This window comes from Neolamprologus brichardi, chromosome 5 (assembly GCF_056152115.1).
Source record: "Neolamprologus brichardi isolate AB-2024 chromosome 5, ASM5615211v1, whole genome shotgun sequence".
NCBI classification, from domain to species: Eukaryota; Metazoa; Chordata; class Actinopteri; order Cichliformes; family Cichlidae; genus Neolamprologus; species Neolamprologus brichardi.
This window is the reverse complement of record NC_142108.1, coordinates 15,052,672-15,071,062: the sequence shown is the minus strand read 5'-3', so window position 1 is coordinate 15,071,062 and position 18,391 is coordinate 15,052,672. Positions and strand designations below refer to the sequence as shown.

Below are 18,391 nucleotides of genomic sequence, written 5' to 3'. Positions count from 1 at the left end.
TGATAAGGTGGGGTTAGGTTTCACAATGGGCTCACCCAAACTTTGACTGATTGTGACCCACACCTGTCTTCATACTTTGGCTTGTGTGATTAGGTAGAGGATCATTGGGGGGTCCATTGTCTCTCCTGGAGGGACACTCCCATAGGGCTTAAATCTGGGACTCTCCACCATTTGATCCTAGAACTGAAGAAGCTTCTCGGATGAGAGGTGAAACGTCTCAGAGTCCAGACGCTTTTCTTTCCAAGCTCCTTAGACCACGATGACCTGGATGACTGAGAACCTTCACAGACGATCAGAATGATCCTTAAAATCTTGCAAACTAAATACTAAATTGCTTTAGATTTTGTTGTTGTGTCATCTCCTGGCATCACCCAGCATATTTTTATATCTTTCTGTCATGGTAGCTGCAACAATCATGTTAAAGCCCAAAATCTCAATCTTTAATGCAAAGAGAGGGTCATACAGGTTCAGACAAGCAAACAAACGCACCAAGGCCAAAATCCAAAAACAACAAAAGCATCATTCATCTATAAAGCTCACTGGAAACACAAAGACGCTAGCAAAAATACTCGAGCAAAATCTCAACTCCAAACAAAAGAACTCAAGGAGAACAGAGTAGAAAATGTTGAAGGGAAACCACAAGACCGTCTCTCAAAGGAACGGGGGGATGCAGGGGAGTATATATACTGAGGGTGTGATACACGGGTGTAGCCGTAAACTGTCGGGACATAGGACAAAGAGCGGAAGCAGAACTAACGTGAGTTGGATGAAGGTGAACAATTATAAAAAAAAAGACATGACACCGCCCTATCTGAATCCCATTCCATTATAGACAGGTCTACTGTATCCATGTATCCTATCTTAGCATCAGTTTCATAATGACGTGATTTATAGTAAGACATAGTAATACTCTGGGGTGCAATATAGCTCCTATTTCTTTTCTAAAACAACAATATTAAAGCTAACGTGTTGATTCAATACTGGACTGATGAGCTGTCAAAGCTTTGCGTGGTTTGTTGGGTCTTAATGTGCATTTTCACAAAGCTTATAGTTTGAAGATTAATCTGTTTTATTGCACAGTTCTGAAAAATAATCAGGTTTGTGTTTCTAGAGGATAATCCCATGGGTGGAATCAGCACTTTCACTCATCTTCTTGTCTTCTTGTCATCCCTGATTAATGGTGAGAGACTGTAAGGTGGCTGGTGCTGAACCTACACATCTTTCTTTGAATGATTAAAGGGCCCTGTTCTAAGACGCATAGCACTCAATTTCTTAGAGATTTCTGACAGCCACAGTTTATTGAACTGTCTTTCAGTTAAAGTGAAACGTCAAGTAATAAAATGTATAATAGCGCTGTGTCTTTGGTGTGCTTGTAACTTGATGATCGATCTTTAAATGCCATTCAAGGATACTACATCCTTGTTTCTAAATGTAAATCTGTCTTGATCCAAACTGTTTCATTAGTTTGTGCCGTACAGCCAACCAGTGATCATTTAACAATGTTTCATTTAAAAATTGAAATCTAAGGCCTCGCTTATTTCAGCAAGACATTGCCAAGCTGCAATGCACACAAAATTTAGTTATGCTGCACATATAGCAACACCATGCATCTGTGCTGAAAGCTTGCAATCCAAATCAGCAACCCTGTAAAAAACTGTTGCTACAATAGAAAAGGAAGAATATGACGAAGTAGTCCATTAACCAACGAGCAAGGAAGAAATCACTTTTAAAAATAGTCGACATACCATTAATATGTTGCCTTTGAACTGTTTTGAACTGGATAGGTGCATTTTTTACAGCATCCAAACCTTTTGTATTTGTGATGTTACCTGTGTGCGTATAACAATAAGTAACCAACAGCTGAAACAAACTCATAGCAAATAAGCATGTGCGAGTTTATAGTACGTGACCAAATGAAACAAGTAGTGTCTATTTATCCATCCTGTTATAGATGAAAGCCTCTTCCTTTTTGTCTTTTTGTCCATATCTGTATGATCTTGTACCAAACAATAGAGCAGCAACTGAGAAACAAAGTCAAGATCAGAGACACCATTTGGCAAGAAATGCTGGAAATGTTTCTGGGCTCTAGATAGGGCTTCAGGCTGTCAATTGCTTCAGAAGTCCCATATAATCTTTTATTAAATGCACTGGTACTTATATAGTGCTTATGTTACTCAATTTGAGCACTCAAAACACTTTATCACTATGAGCTTCATGTACACAAGTGCTGTTTTCCTTATCCTACAGCTTTCACTCAAGGACTCTTTGACATGCAGGACAGTGGAGTCAGCGAACTGCTTTTTTGTCACACTATCATACAGTGAACTGTGTCATTCTGAACACAATACTAGTGTTTGCTCAAATAAGTGGAAAAAAGTAATAAAACATACAAACAAAACATAATAATATAAATGAATGAACTACTATAAGCTAAATTGCATATGTTAATAGGTAATTATTTAGGCCTGCAGGGCAACAACCCACATACTGTAAGTCATTATTGACTGTGTGTAAGTCAATAGTTACATGTATTTTAGTTGGCAAACTGTAGGGATGGCGGAACAATATGCATGCATGATGTTTAGATGTTCACGCTCACTGAATACTTCATGAAGTACAGTTTTCTAGTAATGAACTATGTTCAAAGTCACGTTCCACAGTCTAATGCTCGATTTAAACTTCAGCGGGTCGTCTTTACCATTTTCTGTATGCCTAAACGCATTAAGTTGCTACAGTGGGATTGTCAGATTAAAAATTTGTGTTAGAGTGCAGTTGAATAGGTGTACCTAATGAAGTGTCCAGTGAGTGTATACCTTGTATTTGTCTACTATCTGTAAATATTTATGGTGGATGCTGACCAGATGTAAGGTGATTTAAGGTTCAGTTATATCTCCAGATGTTTTATATCGCCCCGATTTTTGCTTGTGGGTGCTTAAGTGGGTCAGTGTCACTGGTCTGGGCAGGAATGCAGTGGGGTGGAAAGCTGAGAACAGAACTACAGTGACCCAAGTGTGTCAGTCTGTTTGACTGTCAGCAGATCTGTCCTCCCACTGCCACTTGACTGACTAAATCCTTGCCCTCAAGTCAGCCCAGCATTCTTTCACATAGTTGGAAAAAAACCCCCAAACAAACAAAAAAAAACTGTAAAGTGGCCAAGAGTTGAAGGAGAGGTGAAAGACCGGCTGCCTAGCCTTTCTAAAGCGAGGGAAATGGAGAGAGGAGGGCGTGTGAGAAAGAACATTAATAATGTTGCCAACAGTAACAGCAAAAGAGAAAGGAGAAAAATAGTTGAAATGAAGTGGACGGGGTCTGGGAAAGTCAGTATATCACGTGTGAAACGTAAACGAAATTCTTAAAATTGTGATATTTCTCTAAACGTCTCTTTTTAAAATATCCCAGTAAAATGTTAGAATATTACATTAAAGTACTGGCAAGTCATCTATATAAATACACATATCCATCTATAAATACAACACAAGTAGACCATGTTTTTGTGGTTACTCTGTGCATGTATATTTATACACTAAGAACGTTTATTTTTCAAATCTTTGCTAATATCAGCTCTGATTTCTAAACAGAGACCACTGCAGATGGTCAGGCATCTGGAGCGGTCTCTGCTTGAACAATGGTGGCTTGAAAGAAACAGAAACTCAAAATAAAACATATTTTTTAATGAGCACAACAGTGAAATCTGTTTTTGAAGGAGAATACAATTAGCCTGTTCCTGTGTCCAATTATATGAATCAAATTATCGAATAGAAAAGAGAAAAGAGAAGAAGAAAAATTGCAAAACAAAAGATCCTCCTAAGGAAATAACTCAGCTCTTGAAAACGGAGAGAATGACATGTTGTGGCTGAAGTAGGTTATTTCCCACTGTGGAATAAAGAGAAGGATGATTACTGTTTACAAAGGATTTTGCTCCTTCTCATTGTCTGTCAATCTTAGGACTGAAAATGTTTTTTTAAACAGCCCATCTGGTGTGTGAGCCGTTAGTTATGAGGCCAGAGGGGCACACAGGGTAACCTCCTTGGTTCAGCTGGAGTAACAATCTGGTATAAATCGAAGCCACGGGGACACCAGTTTTCCTACGCAACTATAGATAATGAAAGCTTATTGTGCAGCTGTATAAATAACCTCTGGCATAATGTGCGGTGTAAAAGTGTTACATATAAAACCACATTTTTTTTAGGGTTGTCGATTAGTCGTGACGGTTGGTGGGAGAAGTGGCAGTAATGTTCACCTGATGTTGTCCTTTTGTTTCAGGTTACTGCTAACAGTGGTAGCAGTGCTTTCATCATATTCCATCCATTTACTGCTGAAGTCGTCTGGCATTGTAGGTACGTGTGGAGCTAAACGATGTGGATTTTCTCATTAGCATACGTAAATTGATTGCAGTATCGAATGATTACAGTGTGTGAATCCTCTCTACTCTATGACCTGGATTTAATCCATGAATAATATTTTTTTATCTCGCGGCCTTTATCCCTCAGGCATACGTGCATATGAGCAGCTTGGATACAGGGCGTTTGGCACCCCGGGGAAGATGGCGGCAGGTATCGCCATCACGCTGCAGAACATTGGGGGTGAGGTCACACACACTGCCATCTTCCCCACACTGCCACACTGTCTTTTCTATTATTTTATTTTCAGGGATATTTATATTATTATTGATATTATTATCTGCTGCAATATGTTTGTACTAACATATGTGCTTATATGTCTTGTCCACAGCCATGTCCAGTTACCTTTACATAGTCAAATATGAGATGCCTTTGGTCATCCAGGCTTTTCTAAAAGTGGACAAACCTGCAGGGTGAGTTGCTAATGCACACAAAATATAAAATACTACAAATATTTGTTTGCTCACTTTTGCAACGTTTGATATCAGATCCAGAGAACAGAAGGCGCAGAATGCAAATACTACTCTATATAGTACTCTTCAAAAGTTTTCATTGCAGTTTTTAAGGTGTTCTTGAGCGATAGTTCTACAGGCTTTCTGAAGGTCATTCGATATTTTTCTTTAGACACTGGCTGCATTTTTGCTCATTGACCATCTTCAGATGAATGTTGCTTTTTTTGGTGCTCATATTTGGTGCTCATATTAAACCATCTAACACTGTTCTTTGACTCATTCAACAGTGAAAAAGGCCAGAAAAGGCCACATAACAGAAAACTTTGCAAAGAAACTATTTTAAATTTTAAATCTTTTGGCCCTTTTTACTAGCATGCTTTTACAAAAACACGTCATTTCCACCCATTTCTTTATCCAAAATAACAGAGGAAGGCATAAAATAGTATTTTTGCATCAACAAGATGATTCACAGAGAGCTACATCTCGACATGACGTGCAGTGTGTCCTTAAAAAAATTAAGGAAAATTGTCAAGTGCAGGACAAAAGAAGTGGCTGATTAAAAACTATTAGCAAACAGCAGATGGAGAGTATCTGACATTTTGACATTTTTGTTGAATGTATTGTCAGTATGTAGAGGGGAAGGAGAGTAGTGTAACAGTGACTGTCTACAGCCATCTGTAAAACATGGTTGCGGCTGTGTCATGGTTTGGGGCTGCATTTCATTTTATTTTATGAAATTGATGGAATGTGGAAAAGTACAGTCAGATTTTGATCCACCATGCAACACCATCTGGAAAGCGGCTGATTGGCTGATCCCAAACACACTGCCACCGCAATAAAAGCATATGCGGGTGTAAAAACACACAGTGGAACACAATCCATCACTGATAGGTCTCCCCTACACCTTGACATTATTGAAGCAGTGTGAGATCATCTTGATAGAGAATCAAACAAAATGCAACTAACATCCAAAGAAGAGCTTTGAATGTCCTCCAAGAAGAATGAAGAACTGTTCCTGAATTTTCCCAGCAAAATATAAGAAAGTTAGGAGTGGCTCAGCACTTTTCCACAGTACTGTATGTCAAAAATCTGTTCTTGTAAAATGTGAAAACTATATTTTGGTCTTGTTGCTCAAATTATAAATGCTACATTTCGATGTTTTGCAAAAGTATGATAATGCACTTAAATCTGGGTCAGTATGACATTTGCTGACATCCACAAACCTCCTCACACTACAAAACGTAGTGTACTCTTCTCAATGGGACCTCATGCAGTCATTCTGCGTCAGCAAAGATTTCAGCATCTACAGAGGAGTCCTGCCAAGCTGCGGCAGTTGTCGGGCCTGGTGCTGCTCTGGATGCGCTGAGCAGCTGGCGTGAGAACAGCTGTCAGGGTCACCCCGGAGGAGGAGAGCACCGCGACCAACGAGAGCACTGACATCAAAACACCGCTAGACTCCACAGCTGAAAATGTAAACCATGGGATATCACTGGTTAGTGCAGGTGGTCTCAGGGACAAACAACACTCCCTTTCTTAGATGGGATTTCAAGTGTGATCCTGCCCTGTCAGCCTTTACCCCAATTAGAGCCTCTCCTCACCTACCTTTTTGTTTTTGAGAGAAGGGGTTGAAGAAGGGGGGAGAAATGAGAGTGTACACGTTACAGTTGCAAGTTACTCAGCCTTCAGATAAAGAGGCTTATGGAAATCTTTAAAGTGGAGGGACTGTTTCCTCCAAATTATTAAGCTTGCCCCAAAAATAGTGCATGCACATTGTTGGCTTTTACCTTTAGAGTGGGGAAAGAAGGCTCACTGCTACATTTGCTCGTAAAAGTTTAGATTGTTGTGTCACACTATATGCAGTCCCAGTAGAAGTAATGTACTGTGACACAGCGTCCACATTGTTTTCTGGTCTCAGCTCTGTTTTCCCTGTGTAGCGGTCTCGGTGCTGTGGGTCACGGTCAACAATCACTGTTTATTTGAAATGACAGGCTAGATTGTCCCAGTGGCATTTCATCCTGTCAGTGGGTGCGCGTTTATGTTGCTGGACTGTAGAGGGGGCGGCGAAAATAATAGGGGAGCATCACATCTCCTAACAAACACAACCATATACTAAACTCTGTCAAATGGTTTTGTTAAATCCTGCTTGTGCTGCACACAACCTCAACAAACATTTAAAATGTTAATTTTAACATAGATCATTTCCTTTGTCTCGTATGCACGGGGTTGCATATATTTTGACCACCCTCTGCATATGTAAACGTGTCCGTGTCCTTTTGTGTTTGGGTGTCTTATGTTGCTAGCTCACATACACAATTAATGAACACTGGAGACTGTGTCAGCGTGTTTGATTACATGTTTGATCGCTCAGCTTATGATCAGGTTGCTGGTGCCTCAGTGTCCAGAGGGCTGTATCTATATGTTCTTATGGAGGTAAATTGTGATTCTACATCTGTCTTTTTTAACCTCTTAAGCCCCAACGCCCCCTGATACGGGGGCAAAAGGCAGGAGATCAGGTAGGCTTGGGGCTTAAGAGGTTAAGGAATTGTGTGTGAGTGTGTGTGTGTGTGTGTTTCAGTGAGAGATTGTGTCCCATAGGCCAGATGGCTGTAGGGCAGGGTAAGAAGAGGATAGACAAGGGATAGATGAGCCTGTTCTTTTCTAAGATACGTGACCGTGGGTGTGTATCCTTCAACAGATGTTGCATCTCTCACCTGACAGAAGGCTGGAAAGGAATCACCCCATACTGTGTCCTGCTAAAAATAACTCACAGGTTTCTTCCTAGACGTTGCTCTTCATGTGACTGTAACGTGTGGCACGTTGTGTCAGAGGAGTCTGTTTTTTGTATGTTTTGCTCAACTCCACATATGAATCTCTTCTTTGTAGCCAAGATTCTGTTTTTCCTGCTTTGCACAATATGTAGTCGTTCCCTGTGTTCCATATAACACTGATATGATATGCAATGATAGTCAGATTAAATACAAAAAAAGTATATACAGTATATTATCTAAACTCATAATATACTAATATAGAAGAACCTCCTTTATGACAACATCCATGTTTATGTCAGTGTCCATGTTATTCAAAAGAACTCTGGGATTAATGTTACTGAGTATAGTCTTTGTTAAATGTGACTCTTATCTTAATTTGCAGAATAATAACAGCTGACAGGTCTGGAAATCCATTTAATTAGAGACATTAAAGTTAAACTTGTTATGTCCTGTCATGTCATGTCATGTCGTGCAAGAACCCCTAAAAACCCTCTCATAAAAATATTGAGGAACGTGACCTCTGTTTCCTTGTTACAGCCACAGCTTTTTGTGTCGTGCGCTACGGGCAGCAAAGAGGCTTATATTTTCACCTCTAAATGTTTGACTTCAAGCCAGCTGAATTTTTGTTTATGCTCCTTTCTTTTCAGATGTGAATTAAACTGCTTGGCATATTTGTGGCGATAAAGAATAATCCTTTTTTTAGCGTACTGTGTAAGGTGTTCACGCATTTTTAATTTCTTATGCATCGTTTTGACATTAAGCTGTTTCTGTCTTGTGTTTCTGCCTCTCTGCAGTGAATGGTACCTGAATGGAAACTACCTTGTGATCATCGTATCTATTGCAATAATATTACCACTGGCTCTCATGAAACAGCTAGGTGAGTGTGAAATGTCATGACTTTGTTTGGAACAGGATTAAGTAGGAGCTTATTTTTTGCTGCTCGTGCTAAACTGTGGCTCATACAAGGCCAAGCAAGGCAGTATATTAGAAATATGAATGCAGTTCTTCTCTTGGCGTCCTGTTAGCTCGGCTGTTTTCCCTCAGAAAATGTTTCAAACAGAAGGAGGACCCCAGGAAAAGCTTAAAGCCTAGAGCTTAGTGCTAGCTGGCTTTAATTATGCAGCTTTAGAGAAGCTGCTGGCAGCAAAGCTGTGATGAAGAAGAATCCCCGATTGATAGAATGCTAACATTGCGTTTTAGTGTTATTATAACCCAGGGGTAACATAGACTAGCTCATTTAAGCCAAGTTTGTTTGACTTAAAATGTTTTTGTGAGATGGTCTAGTCTGGCCTAAACCTACACTCTGGTCTAAACTATCTTAGTCAAACCAACCTTAGATATTACAAAAAATTTGGCTCCTAAGATTTAAAATACTTAGCAATCAACGATGCTTTGAGTAGATTTATGTCCCCTGTCAATGCTTAAACACTGAACCAAGCATATTGCCTAAATAAGAATTTCCTCTAACTCGTTTGATTAACTGATCTCATGTCTTATAGTATTTTTTTAATCAAATATTTTAAGGCCCTTTCATACATGTTTTTGTTTTGATTTTAGGACAGTGAATTCTCTCTCTGGATGATGCCCATGCTTTATTAATAGTTTTACTGGCAGCGAGAAGGTATTTCAGGGCCAAGTGAGATGTTTTTTTGTTTTTTTCCCTTTTTTAGCAAAGAGTGACAAAACTCAAATGTAAGACACCAGAACCAAGGTCCCAAAACTACAGATCTTTGATATGAGAAGGTAAAGATAAGTTAAACAACTAAAGCTACATCCATAGGTTAAATGAAGCAGGTTAGCAAATAGCAGATAGGATCCAGGTTCAGTGGGGAAAAAAAGAAGCAAAATCTGAAAGAAATGCTACGAAACAGCTTCAACATTTAAAAAGTAAAACGTGAAAGGGAACTCCAAACAATGACACACCTCCTTCTTTGTCACATCCTGTATTCCTCTTCTTTGTAGAAGTTTGCAGGTACAATAAAGAGAGGAGTTCATTCATTTTCTAAACTACAATTCTTGTGGCACACATTGCATTTCAGAAAGACAGTCGGATGTCGTGCATGATAAAGCAGCACAAAATAAAATAAAGGAAAGGAAGAAAAAGGATGTGTAGGTTGGAAATGACAAGAGGGCGCATATTTTCTGACCTCTTGTAAGAAGTCCGTGTCCTGTCGAGTCACCGACTGGAACAACAGAGCCAGTCGGTGCAGCAGTCTGACTCCACTAATGAGTATATTAAGTCAGTTTATGCTGTGTGTTGTGCTGCTTTACCTCACATGTGATTAGTTATTAGTGATGCCTTAGATGTTTCTTATATTTCATGACGACATGAAAGACTAATGAATCATTTGTGTTACAGGATATCTGGGATACACCAGTGGCTTTTCACTGAGCTGCATGGTGTTCTTCCTCATTGCTGTAAGTCCTCTGATTTTAGCAATGCACACATGTAAACGACACGTCACATCTTTATTATTGTCTGTTGGGTGACAGCATAGTCAGATGCGCTGGGAGCCTCCCACCACCTATTTAGTATTCCCTACTGTCCCTACTCATTGCTATGGACTAATGTCTGCATGCGGCTGTTCCAGGCTGTGTTCTCAGTGTTTCTCTGACCTAGTTTTGGCTGCGTGAGCTATAATCCACTCTTTACTCTCTCACTCTCGTTTTCTCTCTGGGGGTCTCAGTGACATATTTTCTACCTGTTTATATATTAACTGCGTCCCAAAGCCTTCGTTTCTGCCTGACACTTTTCTCCTCTGCGATGAACAGGTCATCTACAAGAAGTTCAACGTCCCTTGTCCATTTACGGACTTTTCATTTAACGCTACCAGCACTGCCAGCTGGATGAATGTCACAGATCCTGGTGGGGAGGAAGATCCTGCCTGTATTCCCAAAATGGCCAACCTCAACTCTCAAGTAGGTTCACGCATGTCACTCACTCTGCAAATGCACCTGCACTGCCATGGCCACTGACAGCCACCCACTTATTTCACAGTCATCTTCAGCATGTTGCCAGTGCCTCTTCACAGTCTAAGCATGGAAATCTTGGTTTGAAGCACTCAATTGCACTAAGCAAGAGATCAGGGCATTTATCAAGCTTTTAACACTAGACACAACCCAGATTAATTAAAGTCTTGAAGGTGGACAGTGACCCATGAGCTGTCTGAAGAAATTGCTTTGGCATTTGGGTTCCTATAGTGACATCACCAGGTTTGCCCTCTCTGGGCCAAAGAGACAGGTAATGAGTGAACTGGGAAAGGCCTGACATTTTACTAAGTACGTTTGTTTTGTTTTTTTCTTTACAAAGACTAGATACGTTCACAGCAGGATGGTCTTCAAAGAACCTTAACCACAGCTAGATAAATTTATCAGTTCACTTTCTTTCCACGGCCTGTTCCAGGAAGCAGATTTAACAAACTGTGCGTAACCCTGAACTCCGAGTTTATAAACTCTGCGATCGGAAACTCCAGAACAGGGATCAGAGTTAACTCTATGTTCACATTGATTTATGAGCACGTTTGCGGGTAATAAAGAAGAGCCAACAAAAATGCCAGGATTCACCATGGCAACTGGTCAATAAAGACCAGAGCCTCAATTTTTATTCAGTGAAGCTAGAAATATGTGGAAGCATCTTAAGAGACAGGAAGCGGGGGAAAATAATTTTACTCAGTGCTCATTTTTCTCTTAAGCGATATAGCTGTAATGGAGCTTTTAGTTACCAGTCAGTAAGACTCATTTTGGTTACCTCCAACAAAAATGCATTTAGGTTCAAACTTTTAAAAATCTTTAGAATGAATCACTTGTGAACATATTTCATTATAAAATTGAGTCAGAACATTTTCAGTCTATCTCACGCAAATATTTACTTCATCCCAACAAGATGCCAATAACAGGCATTTTTTCCATCAGTAAACAATTGCAACAAGACAAATGTTTGTTCATTGAGCAGTGTTTTCAGTTTCTATAGCTTAATTTTTTTAACAATTTTATTTGGACAATTTATTTAAGAATTGCTTCAGTAATGTAGGTCTAGGTCTACATCTAGACCTAGGTCCACAGCACCTGTTACCACAGAGCTGAAAGTTTAAGAACAGAAACCAGAGAATTTCCATCATCTTAGGATTAACAACCTCAAGAACAAGCCCCAGAACATTAGCAAATACTGACTATTTCTTTCGTGATTTTCATGAAATCCTATCAGGAATTTATTAAAGTATGAAACTTTCTTTGCCCAGGCTAGTAAGACCAATTCCTGCTGCTTAGCAGCTTACCAGTAAGGCATTCTTAAATAGGCTAAAGCTGGTCTACAGCCAGGCCCAAGTTAATCACAGGGAAACAATTAGCTCTCTGTGATGTGTCTCGGGGAGTATTGGGCAGTAAAAGCGCGAGGTTGGTGGTAAGACGTCTGGGATGGCGCTGCTGTATCTATGGTGACCTGTTGGGGTTCATTTTCAGACGGCCTACACCATCCCCATCCTGGCGTTTGCCTTTGTGTGCCATCCTGAGGTGCTCCCCATCTACACAGAGCTGCGCAAGTATGTTCTTATAATGGCAACTCCTGCCAAGTTCTTGGATAAGAAATAAATTGCATAACAAAGAGCAAAGCTACTGTGTCTGCTTTGTGCTTGGCTGATCACAACCTAGTCACATGCACTGCTTTCACTTTATTTTGAAGTATGTTGGCACTGCTTGAATGATGTAGCATGCTGTTAGTTTAAATGCATCATCCCGCTTTGACCCACTGGTGCTTTTAATTTGAATCTTTGCATATGCGTGCAAGAGAAGTAGCCCTGGAGCAGAAGACGGTATTTTATAGTAGCTGGGCTACATGTTTTCTTTGTGGGCATAATACAGTAATATTTTGTGTGTGTCTGTGTTTGTGTGCGTGTTTATGACATCACATGGCAATATTTTCTGGTTTCAGTGCCACCAAGAAAAAGATGCAGCATGTGGCCAACATCTCCATTGCAATAATGTACATCATGTACTTCCTGGCTGCTCTTTTTGGATACCTAACTTTCTATGGTGAGGCGTGGTCCTCTATCTATCTATCTATCTATCTATCTATCTATCTATCTATCTATCTATCTATCTATCTATCTATCTATCTATCTATCTATCTATCCTGAAGGCCTGTAATAATGTTTCTATGCCCTCTAGTGGCCATACTGTACATCTACATTTCTCAAGGTTTTTAGATCTAGTAGCATATTACAGAGTCATTCACAATGCTAATTTTTTCCTATTTATTTCTCATGTTATGCTCATACTCACATTAATTAATATACAAACAAGCAATGTAACCTAAGCATATTAGCAACAAGGACATAATGACATCAATAAAATAAAAACAATGAAAAGCAATCAAACATATTAATACAAAGATTTAGTCTAGTACTACATGGAGATATAATCCCTTAACATAAAATAATGCATTCTGCATTGACTAAAATGCATTTAAAGATCTTCTACGTGTTCCTTAAACCTGCTCTGTTATCCTGTCCTCATGTCTTCCAGGTGAAGTGGAAGCAGAGCTGCTCCACACATACAGCCGCATTGACCCGTACGACACTTTGATTTTGTGTGTGCGTGTGGCTGTGCTCACTGCTGTCACGCTCACTGTGCCAATTGTGCTCTTTCCTGTAAGTACGCATTTAGAACTTACCGTTTATTCATCATGCTTATATTGTATTTCATAGAAGCAATGTGAAACAGTGAATTTTCTTTTTTCTTTTTTTTTTAAGGTAAGGAGAGCGATCCAGCAGATGGCGTTTCCTAATAAGACGTTCTACTGGCCTCGCCACATCGCCATTGCTTTCATTCTGCTCCTTTTCATCAACCTCCTGGTCATCTTTGCTCCCAACATACTGGGCATCTTTGGAATCATTGGTAAGTAGATCAACCATGTGACAAGGTTGTTGGGGTGGATTTACATATTAAAACACCAACATGTAAAACCCTGGTTGCTAGTAAAACTGTTTCCTTTAATGTGGCTTTAATTTGTTCTAACTGCCCACTGTCAGTAATGGCTTACCTCCCTTAATACACCCCCACAACACAGTTAATCAAGTAAAAAAAAATCAATTTTGGTGAATTGTTCTTGATCAGACCTTGAAAAAATGTGGAATTGACCATCTGCCAAACTTTTGAGCTTTAAATCATTAATATTATTTTCGGTAGTGAAAAATTGAATGTAACTACACCTGTTTTCCATTTTCTGTTAATTTCCATATGATTTGTTACTACAGTCCTGTTAGAATGGTTTGGAGGACTTATTAAGGACCGAAGGGTGTCAATCACAGAGAATCATTTTCTGTTTTGCGTTTTCCAGGTGCCACATCCGCTCCTTGTCTCATTTTCATCTTCCCTGCTGTCTTCTACATTCGCATTGTACCCAAAGAAGAGGAGCCGCTGCGCTCCTTCCCCAAAATTCTGGTGAGCATATTGAGAGAGATAGAAAATTAAGTTCAGCGTTTAGAGACGTCCCCACGCAGTATTGAGTTTTCATATTATTTTACAGTAGGTGCTTTGTGTAACACTGAAAGAAGGAAACGAGGAAAGGAATTAAAACTCCAGTTGAATAGTTCATCAATTGTCTGTAGTTTGCCAGATTTTAAATATATCAGAATTAAACAAAAGAAACTGGAGTGCATTTGAGATCATTTAAAAATCTTACTGCCGTGTACCTACTGGGTCTATCAGAGAGTTTCATTTTAGTTATATTGAAGTAACAATTCAGTAAAAAAAAAAAAAAAAAAAACGGCCAAAAGTGACGTCAGGCTGTACCAGCACATGCAGGCACACACATCTACATTAGTGAGGCAAAGGTGAGAAGTTAAACCAACTGGCAAAAGGCTAAAAAAAACCCATTATTTTCAAGGGATGCTATGATTATCTGTACATTGTAAACTGTGTTTATGGAACCATTTATAAAATTCACTAATATTAAAAGTTGTACCAGCCTCAGAAATCCTACATGGATGTGCATTATAACCACGTGAAGAAATCAACTCAGCCATATTTGTCTCCTGAGTACATGTTAGGTATCATATCATTACATGTATAACTAAGATCTAATGACATGGAAACTCATAACATTTCCTATACTTAATAAACTTTAACAAACTTTTAATTAATGACACCAAGTATTATTGTACTGCAGTTTTGTCACAGGTTCACCATCTGTGATGTGATACACGAGCACTAAGGCAGATTTCACTTTAACCGCTTTGAAATGTTTTAAAGAGCGAAGGTGTCTCTTGATTGTACACCAAGTATTAAAAAAAGTCTTCATATTTAAAATTTTGTGAGTTTGTCCAATTAAGGTTGAGCCCCTGAATATGCAAGGCTATCTGTACGTTAAAACTGAAGGTCTGCACTTCAATCACATGTTACTGTTTGAATTGTACACGAGCTAAACTTAAAAACCCCAAAAAACAAACTGTGTTTACGGACATAACCGTAAAGTAACACTCTGAGCTGATAACATAGTTACTTGCTTTCTTTACTGCTTGCCTTTCTTTAACTTGCGTTCTCCGTTTCTGCGCTCAGGCTGCCTGCTTCGCTGGGATTGGTTTCCTGTTTATGACAATGAGCCTCAGCTTTATCATCATTGACTGGACAACGGGGACCAGCAAAGCCAGCAGCGGTCACTAAGCGCCACCTTCCGTTTCTTTTTTTATTTTCAGGTTTTATATTGTTGATTTAGTCTTGTGTTGTAATTTTACTGTTTTTACTTTGAATCACAGTTGATGTTGAAGATGCCCTCTCTTTCCCATTAGAAAGATATTGTCCACAGAGTGTAGAGTTTGGGGGGAGGGCTCTCGGTTCCTCGGCAAGTGCTCTCGCTCTGACGTGGTTGTATTACACCGCGCATCCTGTCAAACGGTGACCGTAGATCCAGGCCAGTAAGCTTTCGTGGAGGGCTCTTTGGGAATTCACTGAAAGAGCAGGTGCTGACGGTGATGCTTGGAGGCTGTGCCTTGTGAGAAAGATGTTAAAGCAAACAGAAAAGCAACAATGTAGAAAGCTGCCGTCTTTATACACCTGCACCTGTGTTAGTCATGAGCATCTGCTCCTCTCACTACTCAGATCTTATCCTAAGATTATCTATAGCTCTGCAAACTCTTACTTAGATTCTAATAAGCAGCCCTCCTTTTAACTGTTGAATGAAATTGATTAATCAATAATTCTTTCATGATTCTCATGGATATTATTATTATTATTATTATTATTATTGAAGTTATTTAAATAACTAAATATGATTTATTATGTGCAATTGCGGAGACAAGTGATAGTAAAAGTGACATTACTGGACTGATAGAAAGAATAATTCAGCATCTTTGGAACTACTTACAGATAGATAGCACACCTATATCTTAATAGTAAATATGTATTTGCAGCCAGTGCACAGTGAGTTTATTTTGGCACAAAGACTTAAGACTGAATTATTCCTTCAAGGTGTGCTGCCTTTAGTTCCCACTTCCTTAACCTGTACTGCTGCTGATATTTTTTATGTTTTTCTGGAGGGCGGGAGTTAAAATCCCCACCTCTGACAGAGCAGGGTGCAAAACCACAAAATATATGGCACAGTCAGCACATTTACTATGAGATTCCTACACAACATATACTAGATGTATATTTTTTATTATTAATCTCTACTTGATGAAAACCTATATGATAGTCTATGATGCAGTATAGACTAAAAGCTTGATCCTCAGCTGCTAACTGAGGCTAGCAATACCAGAGAGAGAAAGGGTTTTTAGCCGGGAGCCTTTTCAGTGGTTTTCGGGTGTCTGGGTTACACATTATGTGAAAGAACGCCAAGACGTTCTCTTTTTCAGTGTTACTGTGTAAATCACTATCACGAATGGTACCAGAAAACTCATCTGTGAGTTTGTACAGACTGAAGACGTAACTGAAATTGGGCAAGATTTCATTGTTACTTAGAAAAAGAAAATTGGGATGTGTTGTATTCGGAACATTTTACTGGAAGGAATCTGAGATAACCAAAATATCTATATTACAATGGCAACAGGGTCACTTTGTGAAGTGGTTAGTAAACATTTGAGTGTCCAGCACAAGCCTGATCTCTAACAGAACGACAGGGGTTTTCTTTCTCTTTATCACTCTTGAAAAGTCGCCGCTTAGCAATAGCACTTTTCTTTGATAAGCACAACTTCTTGTAGCATTAATACAGTGAAAGGCAAACACAATATATTCGATAGATGTGATTTTAAGGCCATGTCCTCTACATAACTAAATCTTAATGTAATGTAAGTGATGAATAAATAACGTGTTGATGGCTGTCAGAAACTACTTGAAACGACTGCATTAAAGTTAGCTTCCCTGTAAAGCCCCTGTAATCATTTTCAGCTCTTGTCTGTTCTTTAAATGCAACGACTAATTTGTTGGATGTATTCTTGGAGGTTTTTAAGTGTCTGTATTTAAAAAAGAGAAAGAAAAATCTCTATGATATATATGACCTGTATGCATTTGTGTTGTTTAACCTGCACCTATACTCTGATCGGAAATCCTCTACCATTGATATCTTAACTGTTGTTTTAAACTCCATGTTTTACGTATAAGTTGAATCGGATTCAGTGATGAAACACACGATTATTGTTTTTGTTTTGTTTTTTCTTACATTTGTAGTCAGTGGTATTTTATCAGTGGTGTAGTCGGGTCACGTCTGACTTCCTTGCTGCTTCCTGAGAGTTGTTAGTGACTGCCTACAATTTCTTTTCTTTCGTTTTTTTTTTTTCATCATAATTTTTTTTACACCACACTACTATAAGTGCTGTGTGGGTAACTTAATATGTTCTGTCTATTTGTTACACAACAAACCTCTTTTAATCAATTTTTATTAAATATTGTCTAGCTGTGATATGTATTTATGTATCTGTGTGGGGAAGAATCATCTGAATCAGCCACCTGGGCATAACTTAGTGTTTTGGTATTGTTTAACCAATGCAATGGTTATATTTATCTCTGACACCATGTTTTATCGGCCATGTATGTAATGTGACGTCATTAGGTAAATACAGTGAGTGTATAAGAGTTTATAAATGGTGCCCACGCACAAAGGCCTCACAACATGCAAAAAATACACAAAAAAACCCCACGAATGAGGCATCAACATGAGGGGGATACACTGTGCTAGTGGTTGATACCAGATGATCTCTGCAGACCTCTATTTAGATCAAAGAGTCGTTAGTCTTCTCCTTCTCTCCCTTTGTGTGATTTTTGGAAATGTGTATGACTGAATAGTAACATATTAAATATTGACATCAGCCAGCATCATTTATAAATAATGTATATAAATGTATACCCTTTATATTCTATATTCATATCTAGTTTGTATAATGTAAATAGCGATTAAAGTTTTAGTTCGATTAAAAATGTAAATGTAATCATTTTCAAAGTGCTTTTAAACCTTTTTGTCCTTCAATCCATGTCTATTTTCTGGTATCTCTATATATTTTAATATGTTGCTGGCAGTTGTTGTACTGTAAAACAATATTGCAATAAAGATAAAGGGTAACATGACTCTGAGCTTTCATCCTCTTTTACATGCTTCAAAAAGTTTTCAGTTTTCTTTGTTTTCAGTTGATTATGAATAACCTACCTCCATGCATTTAAATGCTTACCTTCTGTAATGCGAATTTCAGTTAGCTAAATTATGTTGTATACTAAATAAAATATCAACAGCTTTAAATGAACCACAACAGCTGCATATGTCACAGTTTATAATGTAGTTGGGGCCGAA

At 38.8% G+C, this 18,391-nt stretch overlaps 1 protein-coding gene across 2 annotated transcripts in view; it reads left to right on the top strand.

Moving 5' to 3' along the window:
- The window catches only part of LOC102794755 (sodium-coupled neutral amino acid transporter 3-like), a 35,489-nt gene extending 17,318 nt beyond the window's left edge, over positions 1–18,171 (top strand). For both annotated transcript variants that reach the window (XM_006806692.3, XM_006806691.3), the window contains 12 exons: positions 4,264–4,337; positions 4,491–4,583; positions 4,732–4,813; positions 8,415–8,497; positions 9,980–10,038; positions 10,393–10,539; positions 12,079–12,158; positions 12,548–12,648; positions 13,141–13,265; positions 13,368–13,512; positions 13,955–14,058; positions 15,175–18,171. In XM_006806692.3, the coding sequence (XP_006806755.1) occupies positions 4,264–4,337; positions 4,491–4,583; positions 4,732–4,813; positions 8,415–8,497; positions 9,980–10,038; positions 10,393–10,539; positions 12,079–12,158; positions 12,548–12,648; positions 13,141–13,265; positions 13,368–13,512; positions 13,955–14,058; positions 15,175–15,279 (1,198 nt within the window). In that variant the 3' untranslated portion in view covers positions 15,280–18,171. The remainder of the gene's footprint in view (positions 1–4,263; positions 4,338–4,490; positions 4,584–4,731; positions 4,814–8,414; positions 8,498–9,979; positions 10,039–10,392; positions 10,540–12,078; positions 12,159–12,547; positions 12,649–13,140; positions 13,266–13,367; positions 13,513–13,954; positions 14,059–15,174) is intronic.
- Positions 18,172–18,391: the final 220 nt, after the last annotated feature.